This window comes from Myripristis murdjan, chromosome 23 (assembly GCF_902150065.1).
Source record: "Myripristis murdjan chromosome 23, fMyrMur1.1, whole genome shotgun sequence".
Taxonomy (NCBI): domain Eukaryota; kingdom Metazoa; phylum Chordata; class Actinopteri; order Holocentriformes; family Holocentridae; genus Myripristis; species Myripristis murdjan.
In genome coordinates this window covers 2,143,388-2,161,572 of record NC_044002.1, presented here as the reverse complement: position 1 = coordinate 2,161,572, position 18,185 = coordinate 2,143,388, and the positions used below count along the sequence as shown (strand labels likewise).

At 41.0% G+C, this 18,185-nt stretch overlaps 1 protein-coding gene across 1 annotated transcript; it reads left to right on the top strand.

The window, feature by feature from the left end:
• Nucleotides 1-711: 711 nt before the first annotated feature.
• kcna1b (potassium voltage-gated channel, shaker-related subfamily, member 1b) lies at nucleotides 712-2,939 on the top strand. Its single transcript, XM_030045864.1, has 2 exons — nucleotides 712-949; nucleotides 1,287-2,939. The coding sequence occupies exon 2, from the start codon at nucleotides 1,440-1,442 to the stop codon at nucleotides 2,922-2,924; it is 1,485 nt and encodes a 494-aa protein (XP_029901724.1). The 5' UTR covers nucleotides 712-949; nucleotides 1,287-1,439; the 3' UTR covers nucleotides 2,925-2,939.
• Nucleotides 2,940-18,185: the final 15,246 nt, after the last annotated feature.

The following is an 18,185-nucleotide window of genomic DNA, read 5'->3' as shown; positions in this document are numbered from 1 at the left end:
CTTTCAGTCTGAATGAACAGGTGGATATAAAACAGACAAGTCAAAGACAAGGCAACTTTTTCTTTCTCTCTTTCTTTTTTTTAAATCACAGCGTTTTTCCACACCGCTCGATCCGACTCTGCCATTAAATGTCCAGCTCAGCCACCTCTTTTTTTTTCAGTGAGACGCAGTAAGGCTACAGCACAGACGCATACTGTATTTCTGCGTTGTTTTTGTGGTTTGGAGAGCACTACTGGCAACGTGTTTTACAGTCTGTCTGCATTGCGTCGAAAGCCCCCCCTCTGCCTCTCTCCCACTCCTCTCGCTCACTCTATCCTGCCCCTCCTTCTCCCTTTTTCTACATGAAATCCTGCAATATGCCTCCACATGATCGGAGACAGATCCTCTCTCGCTCAGTGGACCCTACAACCGGTTATTTTCAAGGCTCGTCTTTTTCTCCTCTTGCTGGCTGCAGCAAACGGGAGAGCCGGGCTTTCTGCTGATGCTGCAGCCCCCCTCCTCTCTCTCTCTCTCTCTCTCTCTCTCTCTCTCTCTCTCTCTCTCTCTCTCTCTCTCTCTCTCTCTCTCCAGTGTCCAGTCCTCCCAGTCCCACCATCTCACCAGCCCAGCACGCTTTGCTGGGAGCTTGACAGCGGACCCGGCTCTCTAGTTCTGACCAGGCTGCGCGTCCTACCCCGGTTCTCCCTCCAGAATGATTTTAAATTGCCTGTCAAGAGATTTGCCGAACCGAGGCTCAAAGCTGTTTGATCCCTCTCGGTCGCTCCGGTCGACGCTGAGAACCTACAGCAAGAGGATACCATGGATGTTGACCAAGACAACATAGTCTATTAATATTTCAGAGACGCTCGTACTGTAAAGTGATATCCATATTAGAACTAAGTTAAGGTGGTGGCGGTTGGCGGTTTCACACGGACATTCCCTGTGCTTCTGCTCTCAAAGTCAAAGACAGGTAATTGTTGAATTCTCTCTCTTTTTTTCTAGTCTTTTTGGTACCTGACAGACATTTTCTCATTAGCATGAATGTGTTTTCTGACTGGAAGATAAATTGGCTGTGTGGGGGGAAACTGTGCGCAGCGAGGGAGGGCAGCCTGCAAACTTGAATACTGATGTATGCGGTAAAAATACAGCAAAATACAGTGCACTGTACGGGCCTCGACACTGTGATTTTTTTTTTTTTTTTTTTTTGGTGCATAATAATATTCAACTGTCAAATGGATAAACCCACCATGCAGGGAAATAACCCCGATGTTTGACTAGATACTGTAGTTTCTCTCATCCTCTTTCAGGCAAACAGAAATAACAGAAGCATCACTGGAAGACAAAAGCAATGGTCAGCTTTGGGAGGATGAAGAGGGAGCCTCTGCACAACTCCCGGCCTCAGTAGGAGCCGGTTTCCGTGGCTGGACTGACCGCTTCTCCTCCCACACCCCGCCGCCAGGATGACCGTGGTGTCCGGAGACAACATGGACGAGACATCCACCCTGCCGGGCCACCCGCAGGACCCCTACCCCCCCGACCACGACGATCACGACTGCTGCGAGAGGGTGGTCATCAACATCTCCGGGCTCCGCTTCGAGACGCAGCTGAAGACCCTTGCCCAGTTCCCAGACACTCTCCTGGGCAACCCAAAGAAACGGATGCGCTACTTCGACCCGCTCCGAAACGAATACTTCTTTGACCGGAATCGCCCGAGTTTTGATGCGATCTTGTATTATTACCAGTCTGGGGGCAGGCTGAGAAGACCGGTCAACGTGCCGTTGGATATGTTCTCAGAGGAGATAAAGTTTTATGAACTCGGGGCGGAAGCCATGGAGAAATTCCGGGAGGATGAGGGGTTTATTCGTGAGGAGGAGCGGCCCTTACCGGAGAAAGAGTTTCAGCGGCAGATATGGCTCCTCTTTGAGCACCCGGAGAGCTCCGGGCCCGCCAGGGGGATCGCCATAGTCTCAGTTATGGTTATTCTTATTTCAATAGTAATATTTTGTTTGGAGACATTACCAGAGCTGAAAGAGGATCCTGGTGACCGCTTGCAAACAGTGGGGAACACCACTGTGTATTACAAACCAAATATTCTCACAGACCCCTTTTTTGTGGTGGAGACACTCTGTATAATCTGGTTTTCTTTTGAGTTGATAGTTAGGTTTTTTGCTTGTCCCAGCAAGGCAGCATTCTTTAAGAATATGATGAACTCCATTGATATTGTGGCTATTATTCCTTATTTCATCACGCTTGGAACAGAGCTGGCTGACGACAGTAACAACAAGGAGGGGAAGGGAGGAGGAGAACAGGCTACATCTCTGGCTATTCTCAGGGTTATCCGTCTAGTGAGGGTGTTCCGGATCTTCAAGCTGTCCCGACATTCTAAAGGACTTCAGATATTGGGGCAAACTCTGAAGGCCAGCATGCGGGAGCTGGGCTTGCTCATTTTCTTCCTGTTCATTGGTGTGATTTTGTTCTCTAGTGCTGTATATTTTGCTGAGGCAGAGGAGAAGGAGTCTTTCTTCACCAGCATCCCGGATGCTTTCTGGTGGGCTGTAGTATCCATGACAACTGTGGGCTACGGGGACATGTACCCCGTCACAATTGGAGGCAAGATTGTGGGCTCCCTGTGTGCCATTGCTGGAGTGTTGACCATCGCACTCCCAGTCCCTGTGATTGTGTCCAACTTCAACTATTTCTATCACAGAGAGACGGAGGGAGAGGAGCAGGCCCAGCTGCTGAACGTCAGCAACCAGAACCTTGCTTCAGATACCAATTCTAGCCGCCGGAGCTCATCTGTTGTCAGCAAGTCAGAATACATGGAGATAGATGAGGATATTAATAACAGCATTGATAATTTTAGGGAAGCGAATCTTAGAACTGCCAACTGCACTGCCCCCAGCCAGAACTGTGTCAATAAGGGGAAGCTGCTGACTGATGTATAAGGTCTAGGTATCAGGTGACACTGAGGCACAAGTGTAAATATTGTAGAAATATCTGAATGCTTAATTATCTTGATTGATACTTTTTTTTTTTGCATTGCTTAATTACATTTGAACATGCGCAAAGACTGTGAGAAAAAGAGTTCCAACGCACACAAATTCATGAGCTTAATTATTTCAGCAAAATTCAAAGTGGATTTACCATGACAGCGATATGTTTGGCAATAGACAAAGTTGACATATGTATAAGAAAAAAGCCCAACTGAGATTGAGGAACCTGTGTGCAAGAATGACTCCCTGGAGAAATGGTTTTGAATGGATTACATGTGATGACAGGCGTTTCACACAGCACAGCCAAGGAAGTGAAAAAAGAAGAGATAGCAACACTGCCTCGCCGATGCTCGTCCATGTTCTTTCAGGTACCTTATCAGAAGCAGAATGAGAGGGTGCTGGGCCTTTTTTTTCCAAGAAAAGGAGGTTCTCCTGCGGAGGACATTTGCACAGCTGTTACAGGCTACAGGTTCCCTGTATGATGCCATGCAACACACCTTTATAATATTAAGCTTGCAATACGCATGTTGAGACTCTCTTCTCTCTTATATTGGCATGCACAAGACATTACCTCATTTTTATGTTTTTTTGTTTTTTTTTCTCCTCATCTTCTATTGGATCCCAATGTTGAGATATTTTTCTCTCTCATTTGGTTTCACCAAAAGTGCACTGGTTATTTATTGTTTAACTTGTGAATTCTTTACGAGCATTTAAGTGCTGAATGTTAAAAACCATAAGGGAACAAGAACACTTTTTTCAAGATCATGGCATGTCGAAATACTAAGCATTATGGCCTAATTAGCTACGGTACTATGTATCTTAGTATACTCAATGCATGATGTCAGTATTAAATTGCTTGCGGTTATGGAGGGACCTTGGGAACCTTGGACGATTCTCCTCATTATTGTCAAGCTAACGACAAGATATGGTGCATGACGGAGCTACTGTATAAACTGCCAGGAGGGACAAATCTGCTACAGCGTAATAAGAGGAGACATATTTGATGATTCCTAAAAGAGACATTTCATAATTACATCCTCCTTTTCGTTTATTAAGGCTTTGATGATGGAGTGCATGGACCTTCCTTGAACTAGGGAGTTGGAACACCATTATACGAATTGTGACTTCATTTTTGCATTTGATTTCAGAGTGTGTATGGTTTCAAGAGAGCATACAGGAAAATAATACTGAACAAAATTTCATAGAATATCTAAAATTAGTTTCTAGTGCCTTGAACCCTGTCTCATAGAAATGATGAAAGTGCCTCCCTGTAAAATAGACAACTAAGAGCTCAATATGTGCAGTTTCTCTTTACCTGCCATGAGATGCACTATTTACCTGCACGTTCGGAAGACAGTTATAGCCTAAAATGTAATGGTTTCAACAAATATATTAAAATATTCTGGGGCCAGAGTTAGTGTATCCACGGAAACATAGTTGTCCTTGAGGATATGGGCATGACACATGGCTGCAGTGCACAATTAATGAGACTGAAAGAATCTTAACAGAGATGATAAGAGAAAAATGGAGTTCCTCGAGTGAGAATTCAAGAGAAAGTCCATTCTCGAGTTTGTCATGCATGTACTTAAGTGCTGTGTACATAGGCCTCCTTAACAGCTAACCATCATCAGATAGCGAAACAATATCGATAAGAAATACATAGGAGATCTACAGTGTCTGGTCATGAGTAATACGCCACTTTGCTTTTAGTTATACCATGAGCCTTTCTGTTGGTTTGTCTACCTCGGTGTGATCGTGCCCTGAGTGCTTGAGTCTAGCAGTGTATCCTCTCTTTCTCAGTGATGTTCGTTTTCCCACCAGTTTCTTATTAGTCTGCTTATTGCGTCAAAAAAAATTCCGTATGGAAAGAACCAATTCGCAACATGATTGTGCCTCCCTCGTCATATCACCATGTTGCGTGCTCATTGGCACCATTAGAATCTCCCAGCTATGTAAAAGTGTTGTAATTTTTCAAGTCAAGGTTGTTCAACATCTCCTATATGTTAAAATAATTAGTTGAAATTCTATTTTGTGTGTGAGTGATGAGTTATACACCACAGTGTATGTTGAATCTTAGTCAAAGCAGTCTCTAACCAGAATAACCCTACGCAGACCATCAAGCAATTCAGCATTTATCTGAACGTTGTGTTAGCCACAGGCATTAGTCACTCTGCATGCAAGCAAAATGGCCCTGCCGCTGTTTTCGGGGAGGGAGCATGTCGCCGTGCTCAGATGAGGGTGAGAAAAATGCTGTGCTGTGACGTTTCATACACACAGGCATCCCTGCAAAGACAGGGACTGTATGGCATGGATGGCTGGACAGGATGGGCATTCTGTTTAGCTGCTGTTAAAATGATGTGGGAGATAATTAATGACTCGGGATGATGTAGGAAGCATCCAAAAGAAATCGTGGCCGTCTTTATCGTTGCCTCGGTTTGAGTTGGCTGTCGAAAAAATATGCTATGAAGGGAGGATAGTTATGTAAAAATCTAGCTGTCTTATAAGCCTATCTCATAAAGTGAGGCTGCAATGGAGAGAAGCTTCCAATCCCAAGAAGTGAAATACTGTCATTTCACCCAGATGAAATTCTAGCAATTGGTACAAACACTTCTCCACTGACAGAATCTGATGAATTGGCACTGAAATCCAAACTTCAGCGGCAGCTTATGTTTTTTTCCTGATGCTAAATTGCCAAAAAAAAAACAAAACAAAACAAAACAAAAAAAAAAACAGGCTAGATTATACAAGTACTCATTCTAAATGAGAGTGTCTTTGTCACAGAGCAGGAAATTAATCATAGACACCTTTATGAGTAGTAGTGGTTTTGTTAAAGGTTATATTTTAATCTGTTTTTTCTTCACTTGTAATTAGTCACAGCAGGCTTCAACAGGTCAGGTGCAGAGAAATGGCAGTGGCCTGGGCTGACACTGTTTTGGCTTGAAGTCCTCCCTGTATGCAGCAAACAGTATTTACTGCTTAGAGACAGAGGCTGCCTTCTTTCTGAGTATAGAAAAAACATATCATCTTTCAAGGGATAAGATACTTCACTAATTCTTTACAATAATCATGCATGAATTGCAAATATGTTAATGATTTATCTTATGTATGAATCGTGATGAGTTAAAGCATAAACTAATGATAAAGTGATGAGGAATTAATGGCGTGCCTATCTGAGCTAACTATTAAAAATATTTGTTAAAATGTACAGTAACATTTTAGATTAATGATTAATAAGTCATTTATAAGACAAATCATGAATACACCTGTGTGAATGATGAGTTAATACTATGTAAACATATCACAAATATGTTGGAGGTCATCCACAAATCATTAATTAACTACGGCATATTCATCATTTATCATTAGTAAATGATAACTTAATGATGGTTTTACATATCAAGGATGACTTAGTAATGATTATTAGTCATAGTAAGACATTAGTTAGTAATGAAAAAATCATGAACAAAACATGACCAAAACATGTATTAAATGTGCATGTAAATGTATCACTGAATCATTTTGAAGTAACTTACAATGCTTTTTCTAAAGGGATACAAAAACAACGAATGACTTATACTTCATTCTTTAATTCTTTAATATATTTACACAGTACTCATAACGGATGACAAACGTCATTCGTAATATATATCAGACAATTCATATGGGTAAATATTTAGTAAATATTTGTTCATGACTTGAACATGAACATGTCATGTTTGGCATTAACTAATCATTTACAAAGGTGTATTAATCTTCTGTTCATGATTTGTTCATCATTAACAAATATTTCATAAAGCTGCTTGCTAAGGATCATTATTATAAAGTGTTACCTGTTATGTAATTACCATTTAAGAGCATGAGTTGTTAGCCCTCTGCAGCCAGGCACTATACAGCTATCTGATGAGTTAAAGGGGTGTGCCAAGTAAAGTCATGACATAATTATATGTTTACAAATCATTAGCCAATGCATAATTATTTTATAGAATTAAGGTATTAACATGTTCAATTCATGTAAAATTATTGTAAAGTGTTACAAAGAAATGCACCTTGTGGAGAGCAGGTAATAGTTAAAAATAGTTTAAAAAAAAAAAATAAAATTAAAAAAAAGAAGGATGATAACAGGGGTCCACCATTTTGTGGAAGCTGGTGTATTTGGCGTTATTTGTCAGTGGAGGTAAGCCCAAACAGCAGGTGTAAGCTAATCAGTGGCGCTCAACCATGAGCCAGTCAGCAGGTTTTGAAAGTATCCAAATGCTCCAGCAGCTGTCACTGGTTAGAGGGGTGGTTCACCCATTTTTGAAAAAAAAAAAAAAAAAGTCTTATTTCACTTCCCCCTAGCTGTTATGTAGGGCAGTAGTGGTGCTATTTTCCTCTCATTGTTACTGAGTGCTGGATACACTGAGGTGGACTTCCCCCCAGCTAACATTCTGAAAAATAACCAGCAGTGCAGAGGTTACTGGATCTTCCCAGGTGTTGTTAACAGGAAAAATACAGTTAAAAACAGTAACTTGAGCTATCAAACTATTGTCCGTGTGCACTTGTTAGTTGCATATGCACTTTAGTTTTAGAAAGCAAGTTGTAAAATGATAGTAAATCTTCTTTGAGTGGAAGATTTACTATCCAGCTCAATGGCAGGAGGCTAACAGTTAGCATTTGGAGCACCCAGCCAGTATCCAGCACTCAGTAACAATGAGAGGAAGAGAGCACCACTCCTGTCCTACAGAACAGCTGGGGGGAAGTGACATAATAACACATTTTTCAAAATGGGTGAACTGTCCCTTTAACACACCTTCAACTAGCCAGCCACTGTAGTGCACTGATAATGTGTATACTTGAGGGTCATGTTGGCACATGACTGAGAACCACTGGTCTAAATTAATCTTGACTGAACCATCCAATCTTGACATCTCACAGGCTTTTCTGTGACGAGGCCCATTATCTTAAAAGCCTTATTTTTGTTTACAGTTCATGTGAGTAAGTGTACTGGCTGTGTGTCATCACCCCATTTGTTAAGGCCCATTTCATAAATTGTTGTTGAACGTGTGGAAAAGTATCCCTTTAATTAACATTTCAGTATCAGGCACTTAATGGAAAAAAAATTGCTTTGAAAGGTGCTATGTGTAAACCATACAGTACGTCCTTGGAGGAAAACCACAAATTTCAAACTTTTTTAAAGTTATAATTATATAGAATAATTCTATTTTCTTGAGAGGTATTAAAATTAGTGATTATTTCTTATCAACAATAAAAACAACATCAGGGTAGTTAGTAGTCTCACAGTTTTAACTTCTCTATTTGTTCATATTTGTAGTGTTTACCATAGGCCAAAGTTTTAGACATATGTGTACTTTTAAAAAGCACCAGACACTACTAAAGGGACCAAATCAAGTTTTTATAGATGTTTCATATCATACCAGTGTATTTTAACAGACGGACGATATACAAGACACTCCATCCAAATGAAGCACATTTTGTAGGCAAAGCTCTTTGAAAAATATTAATAATTTTACAGTATACATAACCAGTATATTTGTACATAAACAATACATTTGATATATGCTACGGTTGCTGGGAGAAACATTTTTTGTTCCCAAATTGAATCCAATTTTTCATTAAATGCATTCATTTTACTTGCTCCCAACTGCCAAATCCAGATAAAATCTCCCCCATACACAAAAAAATCTGTAAGAAACAATGAAGATCATGTGATCTCCCGCTTCACTTAAGGCATCTAATCTCTGCATTTTTCACAAGCTATTTAATCAATGTGTCTTGTTAAGTAGAGCTGAAATAGGACAGAATCATCAATTGACTACAGACATACTGAATCATTAGTTGTTGTTTTGCAGGTTTTCCTTTTCTTCTTTTTGGTGACTTTAAAGCCATGATTACAGTGCTGATGCATTGAGGAGTCTTTAGTGAGGTATGAAGTATTCTGGAATGCAAAGAGAGCTTGTGTATGAAAAGATTCAGCTCTGAATGCGTCATCATGTTGTGGTGATCTTCGTCTACACTGCAGAGTGACATTTTACTTCTGCTGAAAGTGCATGGTTGATGGAAGACTGCATGATCTTACAATCAAATAAATCTATGCTGGCAATATAATTTGCTTATACTAACATTAATATGATTATGATTCTGATTATTATGTATTTCCTTCTTATACATAATATATTTAATATAATAATGCGTTATAGTAATGCACTCTGTTTTCAAATGGAGGATTGATGATCATGGGACTAATTGGATTCAGTTTAGGATTCTGATTTCACAGTATGTCTGTCTTCAGTTCCTTCTTATCCTAACTCCCGGTCCTAAGCCAAAGTCCTGTCCTAATTAAGAAGACTGAAAATCCCAGAGCTGGAACCAGATTTGAAGAAAAAAAAAAAGGAAAAGGAAAGGAAATCTATTCCTTTACCTTCTGCCATTGCTAAGCTCCTCCCTGAACCTGATCCTCCCTGAGTTGTTAACATTGCGGTATGTCCTTTTTATATTTTCCTTCAGGATTCTGCTACAGTATGCAATGTTTGTCATTTGTTGGTGAGGCATAGTCTGTAACCTATGCAAGGGTAGTCATCATTTATGTCCATTATGATTTCATCATATAGCAAAAATTTCAATAAATTTGTAAAGGTACAACTGTGCTGTTTGCTTATTGTGGGAGTGCTGTGACAATGTGGGAATCACAATGTCACTGTAGTTTGGGTTTGTATGTTTACTGTCCCATAGCACAAAATGAGTGTGTCTGCGGGGGCTGTTGATCAATATCAGTGACTCAGTGATTACTTGGACAGGTGCTGAGAGTTCTGGCTTTCAAAACTCACCTTCTGGTCCGTACTCTCTTGGAACAAAAACTTGCCACCCACTGAAATTTCAAGACACCCTCCCCACACACAAACACATACACTCACATACCCACTGGCATTTTCAGCTGCTCAGAGATGGAGGATGGTGCCACGAGTGAGCGAGTGGCAATGCAACACATTTCAGCTACAAAGGCTGAAAAGCCTCATATTCAAGCTGAAAAAAGACAAAGAAATATTATTATTCTAGCAGTTAGCATGGTGATATGTTACCTCTACCTTTTCCAGCTCTGCTCCGTTTAGCAAGCTTAAAGTAACAGTTCACCCATTTTGAAAAATCTGTTATTATTTCACTTCCCACCTAGCTGTTACGTAAGACAGTAGTGGTGCTATCTTCCTCTCATTGTTACTGAGTGCTGGATACTGGCTGGATGCTCCAAATGCTAACTGTTAGCCTCCTGCCATTGAGGTGGACTTCCCCCCAACTAACAGTCTAAAAAATAGCTACCTTAATCCACTTAAAGAAGGTTTACCATCATTTTAAAAAGTGTCACTTTCCAAAAACTAAAATGCACACATGACTGCTGAGTACACTCAGATGATAGTTTTGGTCAAATTACTATTTATAACTGTATTTTTTTTCTGTTATCAACATTCAGAAAAATCCAGTAACTTCTGCACTTCCTGTATCACCCCACGCCAGAGGAGCAGTAACCAGCACAGAGACACAAGTACATTGCTTGAGTTTGCTATCGTTTGTTTTCTTCATGAACACATGTACGCATGCAGGGTGACAAAAATAACGACTGGCAAGTGATGTTGTAGCTACCTTACTCTTTCCCTGCACTCCCTTCTGTCACACACATTCCATGAACCTTTCAGGCCCCTGCCAGCCACTAATGTAACTGACCATCAGCACAGAGAGCTGAGACCACACACAACTGCATTTTATTGTGAGCTGTTTCCACTATTCTGTGTGGAAACAGCATGCATACATGCATGTATACACTTTATGTACATATAGTGTGTATTTCCACATTTAAGGAACAAACTGATGGACAGCTGAGATTCCATTATTGTGAAGTAACAGAAATGTGTTCTTTCTCACAAATTTGATTCTTTAGTGTAACTAACAGTTCAGGACATGAGAAGCTTGAGCAGTCCAAGAAAACAAGTCAAACAGCAACAGCAAACAAACGGGCGAGTAGTGCTCCAGTAGCACTTGTAGTGGATGAGACCTCTCTAAAATAGCCAGGCATCTGAGGCGGCTAGTGGGTCCCATTCCTCCTGCCGTGGTGTCAGAACATGGTGATCCCTTGCTTTATGGCACATCACTCTTGGTGTTAAGTGATGAAACTGACTGGAGACAAGCTCAATTCCTTGTGGGCATTCGGCTCAGAAATGAGCTTAATGACTGACACAAGGCCAGTTTAAGGACCAGGTTTTGAGGAGACTGGGAAAGGAAGTTATGGGATCATCAATACTAAAATCATCCTTGTGGTCCCTGCTATATCACTGGATAGGGCACTCCATGTTAATACTTTATGATATATTGTACTCAGTGTTGAGTTCCAGGCTGCATTATCTTGAAAGTGAACAGTTGAGAGCTTCAGTTAATGCACAGTAAGTGGTATGAAGATGGTAGCAGATGCATGCACTGTGCAGCTAACTTCACAACTGATAAATACATGGTTGCTCACCTGAAATACTAATGAAAACTGGCAGTATTGCATTTTTTTTTTTCATTGAGACCTGCCTATTAATAGAGAATATATGACATTTTGCAGGCACGACTGGTAGATGTTGAGGTGTTTGAAGAACATATTCAGTGAAAGCAACTCTTATAAATGAGCAAGAAACTGTGCACCTGCTGTTTATTTAAAAAATGAATATAAATTTATCAATCCAGTGGAGTTAAGAAGGAGAAAGAATATGTGTTTGCTGTATCTAAGGAAGGTGGGCAATGAAATTCATTTCAATCTATACCTCCCCTATGTCATGATTAAGACACTGTCTATCTGAAAAAGTGAAATCAACAGAATTAGACATAGGAATCTATTGAAAATACTTTTAGAAAACAAGACTTTTGCAATAGCTGTATTAAGCCACAAGGCATGGACCATAAGAAAAATAATGACGTACGAGTTATAGGCTAATAAAGGGAAAAGTTCTTTAGGTCACGCATTGTGGGTGTTTGCTTGGTTTTCATTTATTTCATTTACTATTTTTAATTTTTTTTTTTTTTTTTAACTTTTTGTTGTTGTGTCAGCCATATTGTCTGTGTGTAAAAGCCTTTTATCTATAAATTTAGTGTGTCTGAATAATCCTGTGAGGGATGTGTTCTGTTTGCATGGCCAGACACCAAAAGAGGGAAAAAAAAAAAAAAAAAAAATCATTCAAATCAAACACTGACTGCTTTAATTGTGATTTTTAAATTTCATGTATCCACAGATGGAATACTGAAGCAAATAGCAGCTCTCTCTCACTGGAAGGTCTCTCTTCTAACTTTGGATAATAGCTACTGTCTGTCTCCTGTCGCTGTCAATGCTGACGTAATGTGTTAGAGCATTAGAACCAATGATCTGCTGGGGACTTATGGATGATTTTGTTTTTTATGCTTGGTTTTTATGCTCTCATCACGTAATCCTCTGAATGCTGGGAGCCTGTGGGTGGGCTTTTATTTCTAAGGGTTTTATTGAAAAAATTCACTTGATTTCATTTTATTTTTAATTTTAGGGGATATTTTTTTCCTGTAATTTCTCTCTCTCTCTCTCTCTCTCTCTCTCTCTCTCTCTCTCTCTCTCTCTCTCTCTTTAAAATTTTTTAGTGATTTCATGGTAATTATTTTTACATTTACTTTTATCATTTACTAATTAGTCTAAGTCAAATGATCATGTAAATGTTTCTAATTTTGTCTTCATATATTGATTTATTAATTTTGAAATCACGTGAATTTGCTCATGTTTTAACAGGCAAATGGATCAATGGGACGATCTCCAAAAAAAAAGAAAAAAAAAAAAGGTTGCTATGTTCCTTTAAAGCCTTTCAGACACTGCATGCCTTCTGATCCGTGTCTCATTGATCTCCGTGACTCCTGCTGTCCATCTGTCTGCCTGGTGTCGATTAATCAAACGCTTGGCTGTAAGAAGCCGTGATGACTGGGAGTGTGGGCTGCTGGCAGTGACTGACAGGAGTAGAAAAAAAAATGGAGGGAGGCGAGAAAAGACAAATGGATGGGAGAAAGGAAGTGAAAGGAGAGTGGAGGAGATGGAGGAAGGGGTGAGATGAAAGAGGAAGAAAAGAGATAATACATAGACAGAGAACATTTGAAGTTTAGGACGCAATGCAGGGCCAAGTGTGAGTCACAACAGTCCTGGTTCAGCACTGGTGACCTTAATGTGAGTCCACACGTGTCTCAGTGAGTGTGTGCGCGTGTGTGCGTGTGTGTGTGTCACCTCCACCTTCCCCAGGGCCATCTGTGAGGCAGGTGTTCACATGTGTGGATGTGCGTGGGTGAGTGTGTGTGGACTGTTTTTGGATGCATGCTGTTCTGTATGTAGTAGACCATATACTCGCTTCGTGTGCAATTGCCAAATTGCTATGTGGGCTGTGCTGAAAATTCTGACTCACAGAGAGGCTATTCTTAACTGGCTAAGAATAATACTAGCAGCAGCATCCATAACAGCTCCATCAACACAGCTACACATTCACTTGCACTCCAGCACTGCAGCAACCGCCACCAACGCAACCACAAGACAAGCCACCGCATACTATAAATTAACTTTAAATAGCCGCATTCATCAATCCTTCCATCCTCTATACCTGCTTAGTGTGAGTCAGAGTCGCAAAGGGGGGGCAGGGGGAGGGGGTCCATCCTAGTGTGTACAGAGTGCACCTATAGGCTATTTAGAGGAAGGAGCAGTAACATAACGTTGTATCAAGGAAGCGACAGAGTTCACATAAAAAGGCAGGTGGGGGGAATGGGTCAAACCGACACACCGACTTCCCTGTGAGCAAATCCAAGTCCAAACAGAACCAGTTTGTTATCAACATGCTTGCTAACGTTAGCTTGCTAGCTAAAGTTATTAGCTGAGGTTCATTAACCTTAACCATAACCTTAGCCTAGCCACAAGCTTAGCCTCAACCGAGCATTTTAACCGAGTCGTTTTGCTAATGTTAACTTTCAAGCTAAGAAGCTAATGTTGACTCAGCTAACAAGTGGCTAGCTAATGAGCTAACAGTTAGCTAATGAGCTAATATATGAGCCAACGGCTAGCTAATGTGCTAACAATTAACAAACAAGCTAATTCTTCTTGACCTAATCAGCGGCAGCTTCGGCTCCTGTGTGTCACTGTAACACCTATGACACTGACACACTTCCCTCTGGTGGACCAGCGGGGGTATTACACACATTGGCATGAAACCCACACAGTCATGGGGAGAACATGCAAACTCCACACAGAATGAATCCATATCATTTTCATACAAATAATGTGTTTTGTTCGTCTCCATGGCTGATAAATATAACACAACAGTGACTCAGTCTGAAGCCACCTCATGAAAGCTTTCACATTCACTGTGACTGTTGACCGTTTGTGGGGCCAGCTCTCTGTGCTGGTCAGGGGCCTGAAACGTACAGGAAACATGTTTCATGGGAATGGAGGAAAAGAAGAAAGTAGCCACAGCATCACTTGCGAGATGTGTTTTAGAACTCCAGACAAAGTTGTTGTTTTTGTCTTCCAACATGTATAAATGTGCTCAGTGAAGAAAACAAATGGTACCAGACTCAAACAGTCGACTTGTGTCTCTGTGCTGGCTGCTGCTCCTCTGGTGTGGTGTGATACAGGAAGTGCAGAAGTTACCGGATCTTTCCTGATCTTGGTAACATGAAAATATGAAGATGGAGCAAACCATGAACAACTTTATTAGATTCACTCAACAAAACTGAGAAATTACAGGTGCGATAAAAACATATAGATCACCAACCACAGATGACCAACCATCACAATTTTCAACAGATTTATCAAAGGTGACAATATTATATTTTTTCAACAAACAACATGATTAATAATACACTAATTACACCTCCTCTCATAATTTCAACTTACTAATTTCAACCCACGACTGTCCCCACTGAGCAAGCAACGTCCATGGACATCCAAAAGAAGTAGATATCACGTCAATCCATCCAGAACATAAACTGAACGTCAATAAGACGTCCATATTTAGTTGAAACATGACATGAGTGATGTCGTTCAGCCTGGCCCAATTCTGGATGTTAACAGACAGCCAGAACTAGTCGAGGATAGACGTTGAGATATGAACGTCTATAAAACATCCATATTTAGTTGAAACAGAACTTTTGACCTGCGTCCACGCACCAAATACAAGAAATGTGCGTCTTATCGAGTAGAAGCGGTGTGACGATTTTCAAACTGATCCGACATTGCAATTTTTCGTAATTTACGTTTAAAATTGCGATTTTCACCTTCATTGAAAAATAATGGGGATCTGGCCGACACCCATGCATTTTCAAAGCCTCACAGCTCTGTCATTCTTTGGCCGTGTATTGCGTGAGCTACAGTGAGACACCTGATGGCTAGAGTGGAGCAGCCCTGGAAAATCACCTAAAAATCTTGTCTTAAAATTGCTCCACTGGCCACTATTTTCACTCCACATGCAAAAATTTTGGGTAAAATAGTGGGAAAACTAGTTTTGCTTTGAAAAATGTAAATACAAAAGCAAAGTAGCTTAAACGGTGACATTTAACGAGGCAGGAGTGCCAGCTCTCTCCTCCATACACTCCCATTATATCTGGAACCCACAAGCTGGGGAGAGAAGGAGAAACACACACTTTTTCACATACATTTTTGGGAGTTAGAAAATAATGTTGACACAGTTTGAAAGCCCAAAGCCTTACCTTTCTCATGATACCTTTTATTTCCGCTCGGACTTACTGTCATTGAGGAAAAAATAGTTCTCTTGTTCTCTCGTGCATGCTGTGTGATTTATAGACCCTCATTTTTCATCTGAGCTACAAAAGCCTCAATGGCACAGTGGTTAGTGTCTCTGCCTGCCACACAGGAGGACAGGGTTTGACTCCCCGCCCAAGCAACGACAACAACCCTACACAACTTACAAACAGCATAAGGCTGGCAGGTAAGCGTGTGTCCTCGCGGTCACAAGGGTGGCAAGCATATTTTAAAAATTTTTTTCAGAAACTTTACGTCTTCTGAAGATTCAGAGATGACGTTGTAACAATGTCCAGGAAAGACATATTAAAAACTTTCATTCTGGCCCATCTGAAGACGTGTTCTGGAGGTTCGGAGATGACGTCATAACAATGTACAGAAAAGACGTATTAAAAACTTTCATTCTGGCCCCTCTGAAGACGTCTTCTGGAGGTACAGAAAAGACGTCTTTTTAACATTTTCTGGACACTTTTTGCTCGGTGGGTCACTCTACATGATGTAGGATTGATCATCTCTCTTTCTATATATTGAGGTCGTCCTGTTTAGTGAGTTGTACATGGGGAAAAAATGATAGCTGTGATTGCTGGTCATGTGACCTGCATGTGCTCGAAACGTGTTGTTTGCTGGTGGTTATTTTTTGTCTTCGCTGAGAGGTTCCTGTGACCGACCAGCACTTGACTGCAAATACAGGCTGTGCACGGGGAGTCCTGTTCACTTGTAAAGTCATGCTAAACCTTTGAGTGGATTAAGGTGGTTATTTTCAGAATGTTAGCTGGGGCATTTGGAGCATCCAGCCAGTCGCACCGCCACTGTTCCATAATACATAATATCTACAGGAGAAATTAAGTAACAACTTTTTTTTTTTTTCAAAATGGGTGAACTATCCCTTTAACATCTCTGCCCATTCCTCTGCTGTTCACGATTAGGGATATCCAACAAAAAAGTGTTGTGCTGCGTTAGTAAGCCACCCTGCCTGGCAGCAGAGTTCAGCTGTGCGTCTCCCACTAGCATGGAAAAACATACGAGTTTGATCAGCGGCAGGCTGCTCTCTAATCCTCTGTTTGCCTGCTGCAGAGAGACAGACAGACAGAAAGCAGCGGATGCAAACCCTAACCTCCTATACCTCGCTTGAGCAGATTCCACCACATATGCCATATGTCTACAATTCCATTGCAGACCTATGAGCGTGACAAATGATGATGAGCTGTTGTAGACTCCACTGCATGTGCAATTGTCCAGAGGTGGGTAAAACGGAGGCTGACCTGGGTTCATTTATCCAGACGGGCAGGGGAATCACACACCCTTTCCCCTTGCATGTCAATCACATCCAGCAGCATATGTCCACATGTAGCCAGATGGCCAGCCTCTGTAATTGGGCTATGGTAAAACCAGAGAGGAGAGAGAGAGAGGGAGAGTCATCCAGTAAGTGGTCCTCACACACTCCTCGCTGCATAAGATTACCCTCGCTGTGTTCCAGAAATGTCACAGTCAGATATTCCAACCTCCTACTTTGAAAATACAGTGGAAAAGTGGGATCCTCTTTGTCGTCACCTCAACCCTAAAGTCTCTGTTCACAATCCTCACAGTAAACTCAAGGTCATTTTTCAGCCTCACATGTACACAGTGTGGTTTCAAACCTGCGTGGTGAGCCATCCAAACCTGAAATGTGTTAACCCTTGGAAACCTGAGCACATTCACTTGATTTCTTTCAAAAACATGGGGGAAAAGGTGATGAATATTAAAATTACCAGAACATTAGTTAAAATGTTGCATCCATGTTTCCCTGACAGGCCATTTGCTGTGGTTAACGTATCCAGTACTGCAGTGGGCTGCATGCTACCAGTTCAGCATGAGGTGCAGATAGCAGTCCTGTAACACAGTCTATGCAAGGCATGCACACACAAATGCAAGTGATGATCTATGAAAGCTATGTTTGCCTACACTACGTAGTACACTACTTAGGTAGCTTCATTCTGAGGCTATACATATTTTTCCCACGGGGGGGAAACAAAGGCAATTTGATGCTGGAGCGGGGGGATGTAAATCTGATGATGCTCCATCACTGCCCCACCCCCTCCCCCTCCCAAAAAAAGGAGGAGAAAAAGGTTAATCTCCTTGGTTAATCTTTACTTCCAATTTTTATTTAGTGTCCCTACCCAACATGTTTGTGTTTCACTACAAATTTTCAGCTGCACATTTTGCTTCACTAGCATGCACGCAACACCACCCTTGAGTCATGTGTGCCTTACATATACCAGCCAATGTAACAGACCTTAGGCTCCATGCAAATACTTAATTTTGACTATACTGAGTGATGTTAGGCTTTGCATTAACACTTAGGCAGTGGTGGAAAGACTATTAAAAATTGCTGCTCAAGTAGAAGTACTGCTACTTTGCTGATATTTTACTGATATTTTACTCAAGTAGAAGTAGAAATA

What these genes read in the sequence shown, in the direction of transcription:
- kcna1b (XM_030045864.1), top strand. Translation starts at nt 1,440, where the DNA reads ATGACCGTGGTGTCCGGAGACAACATGGACGAGACATCCACCCTGCCG.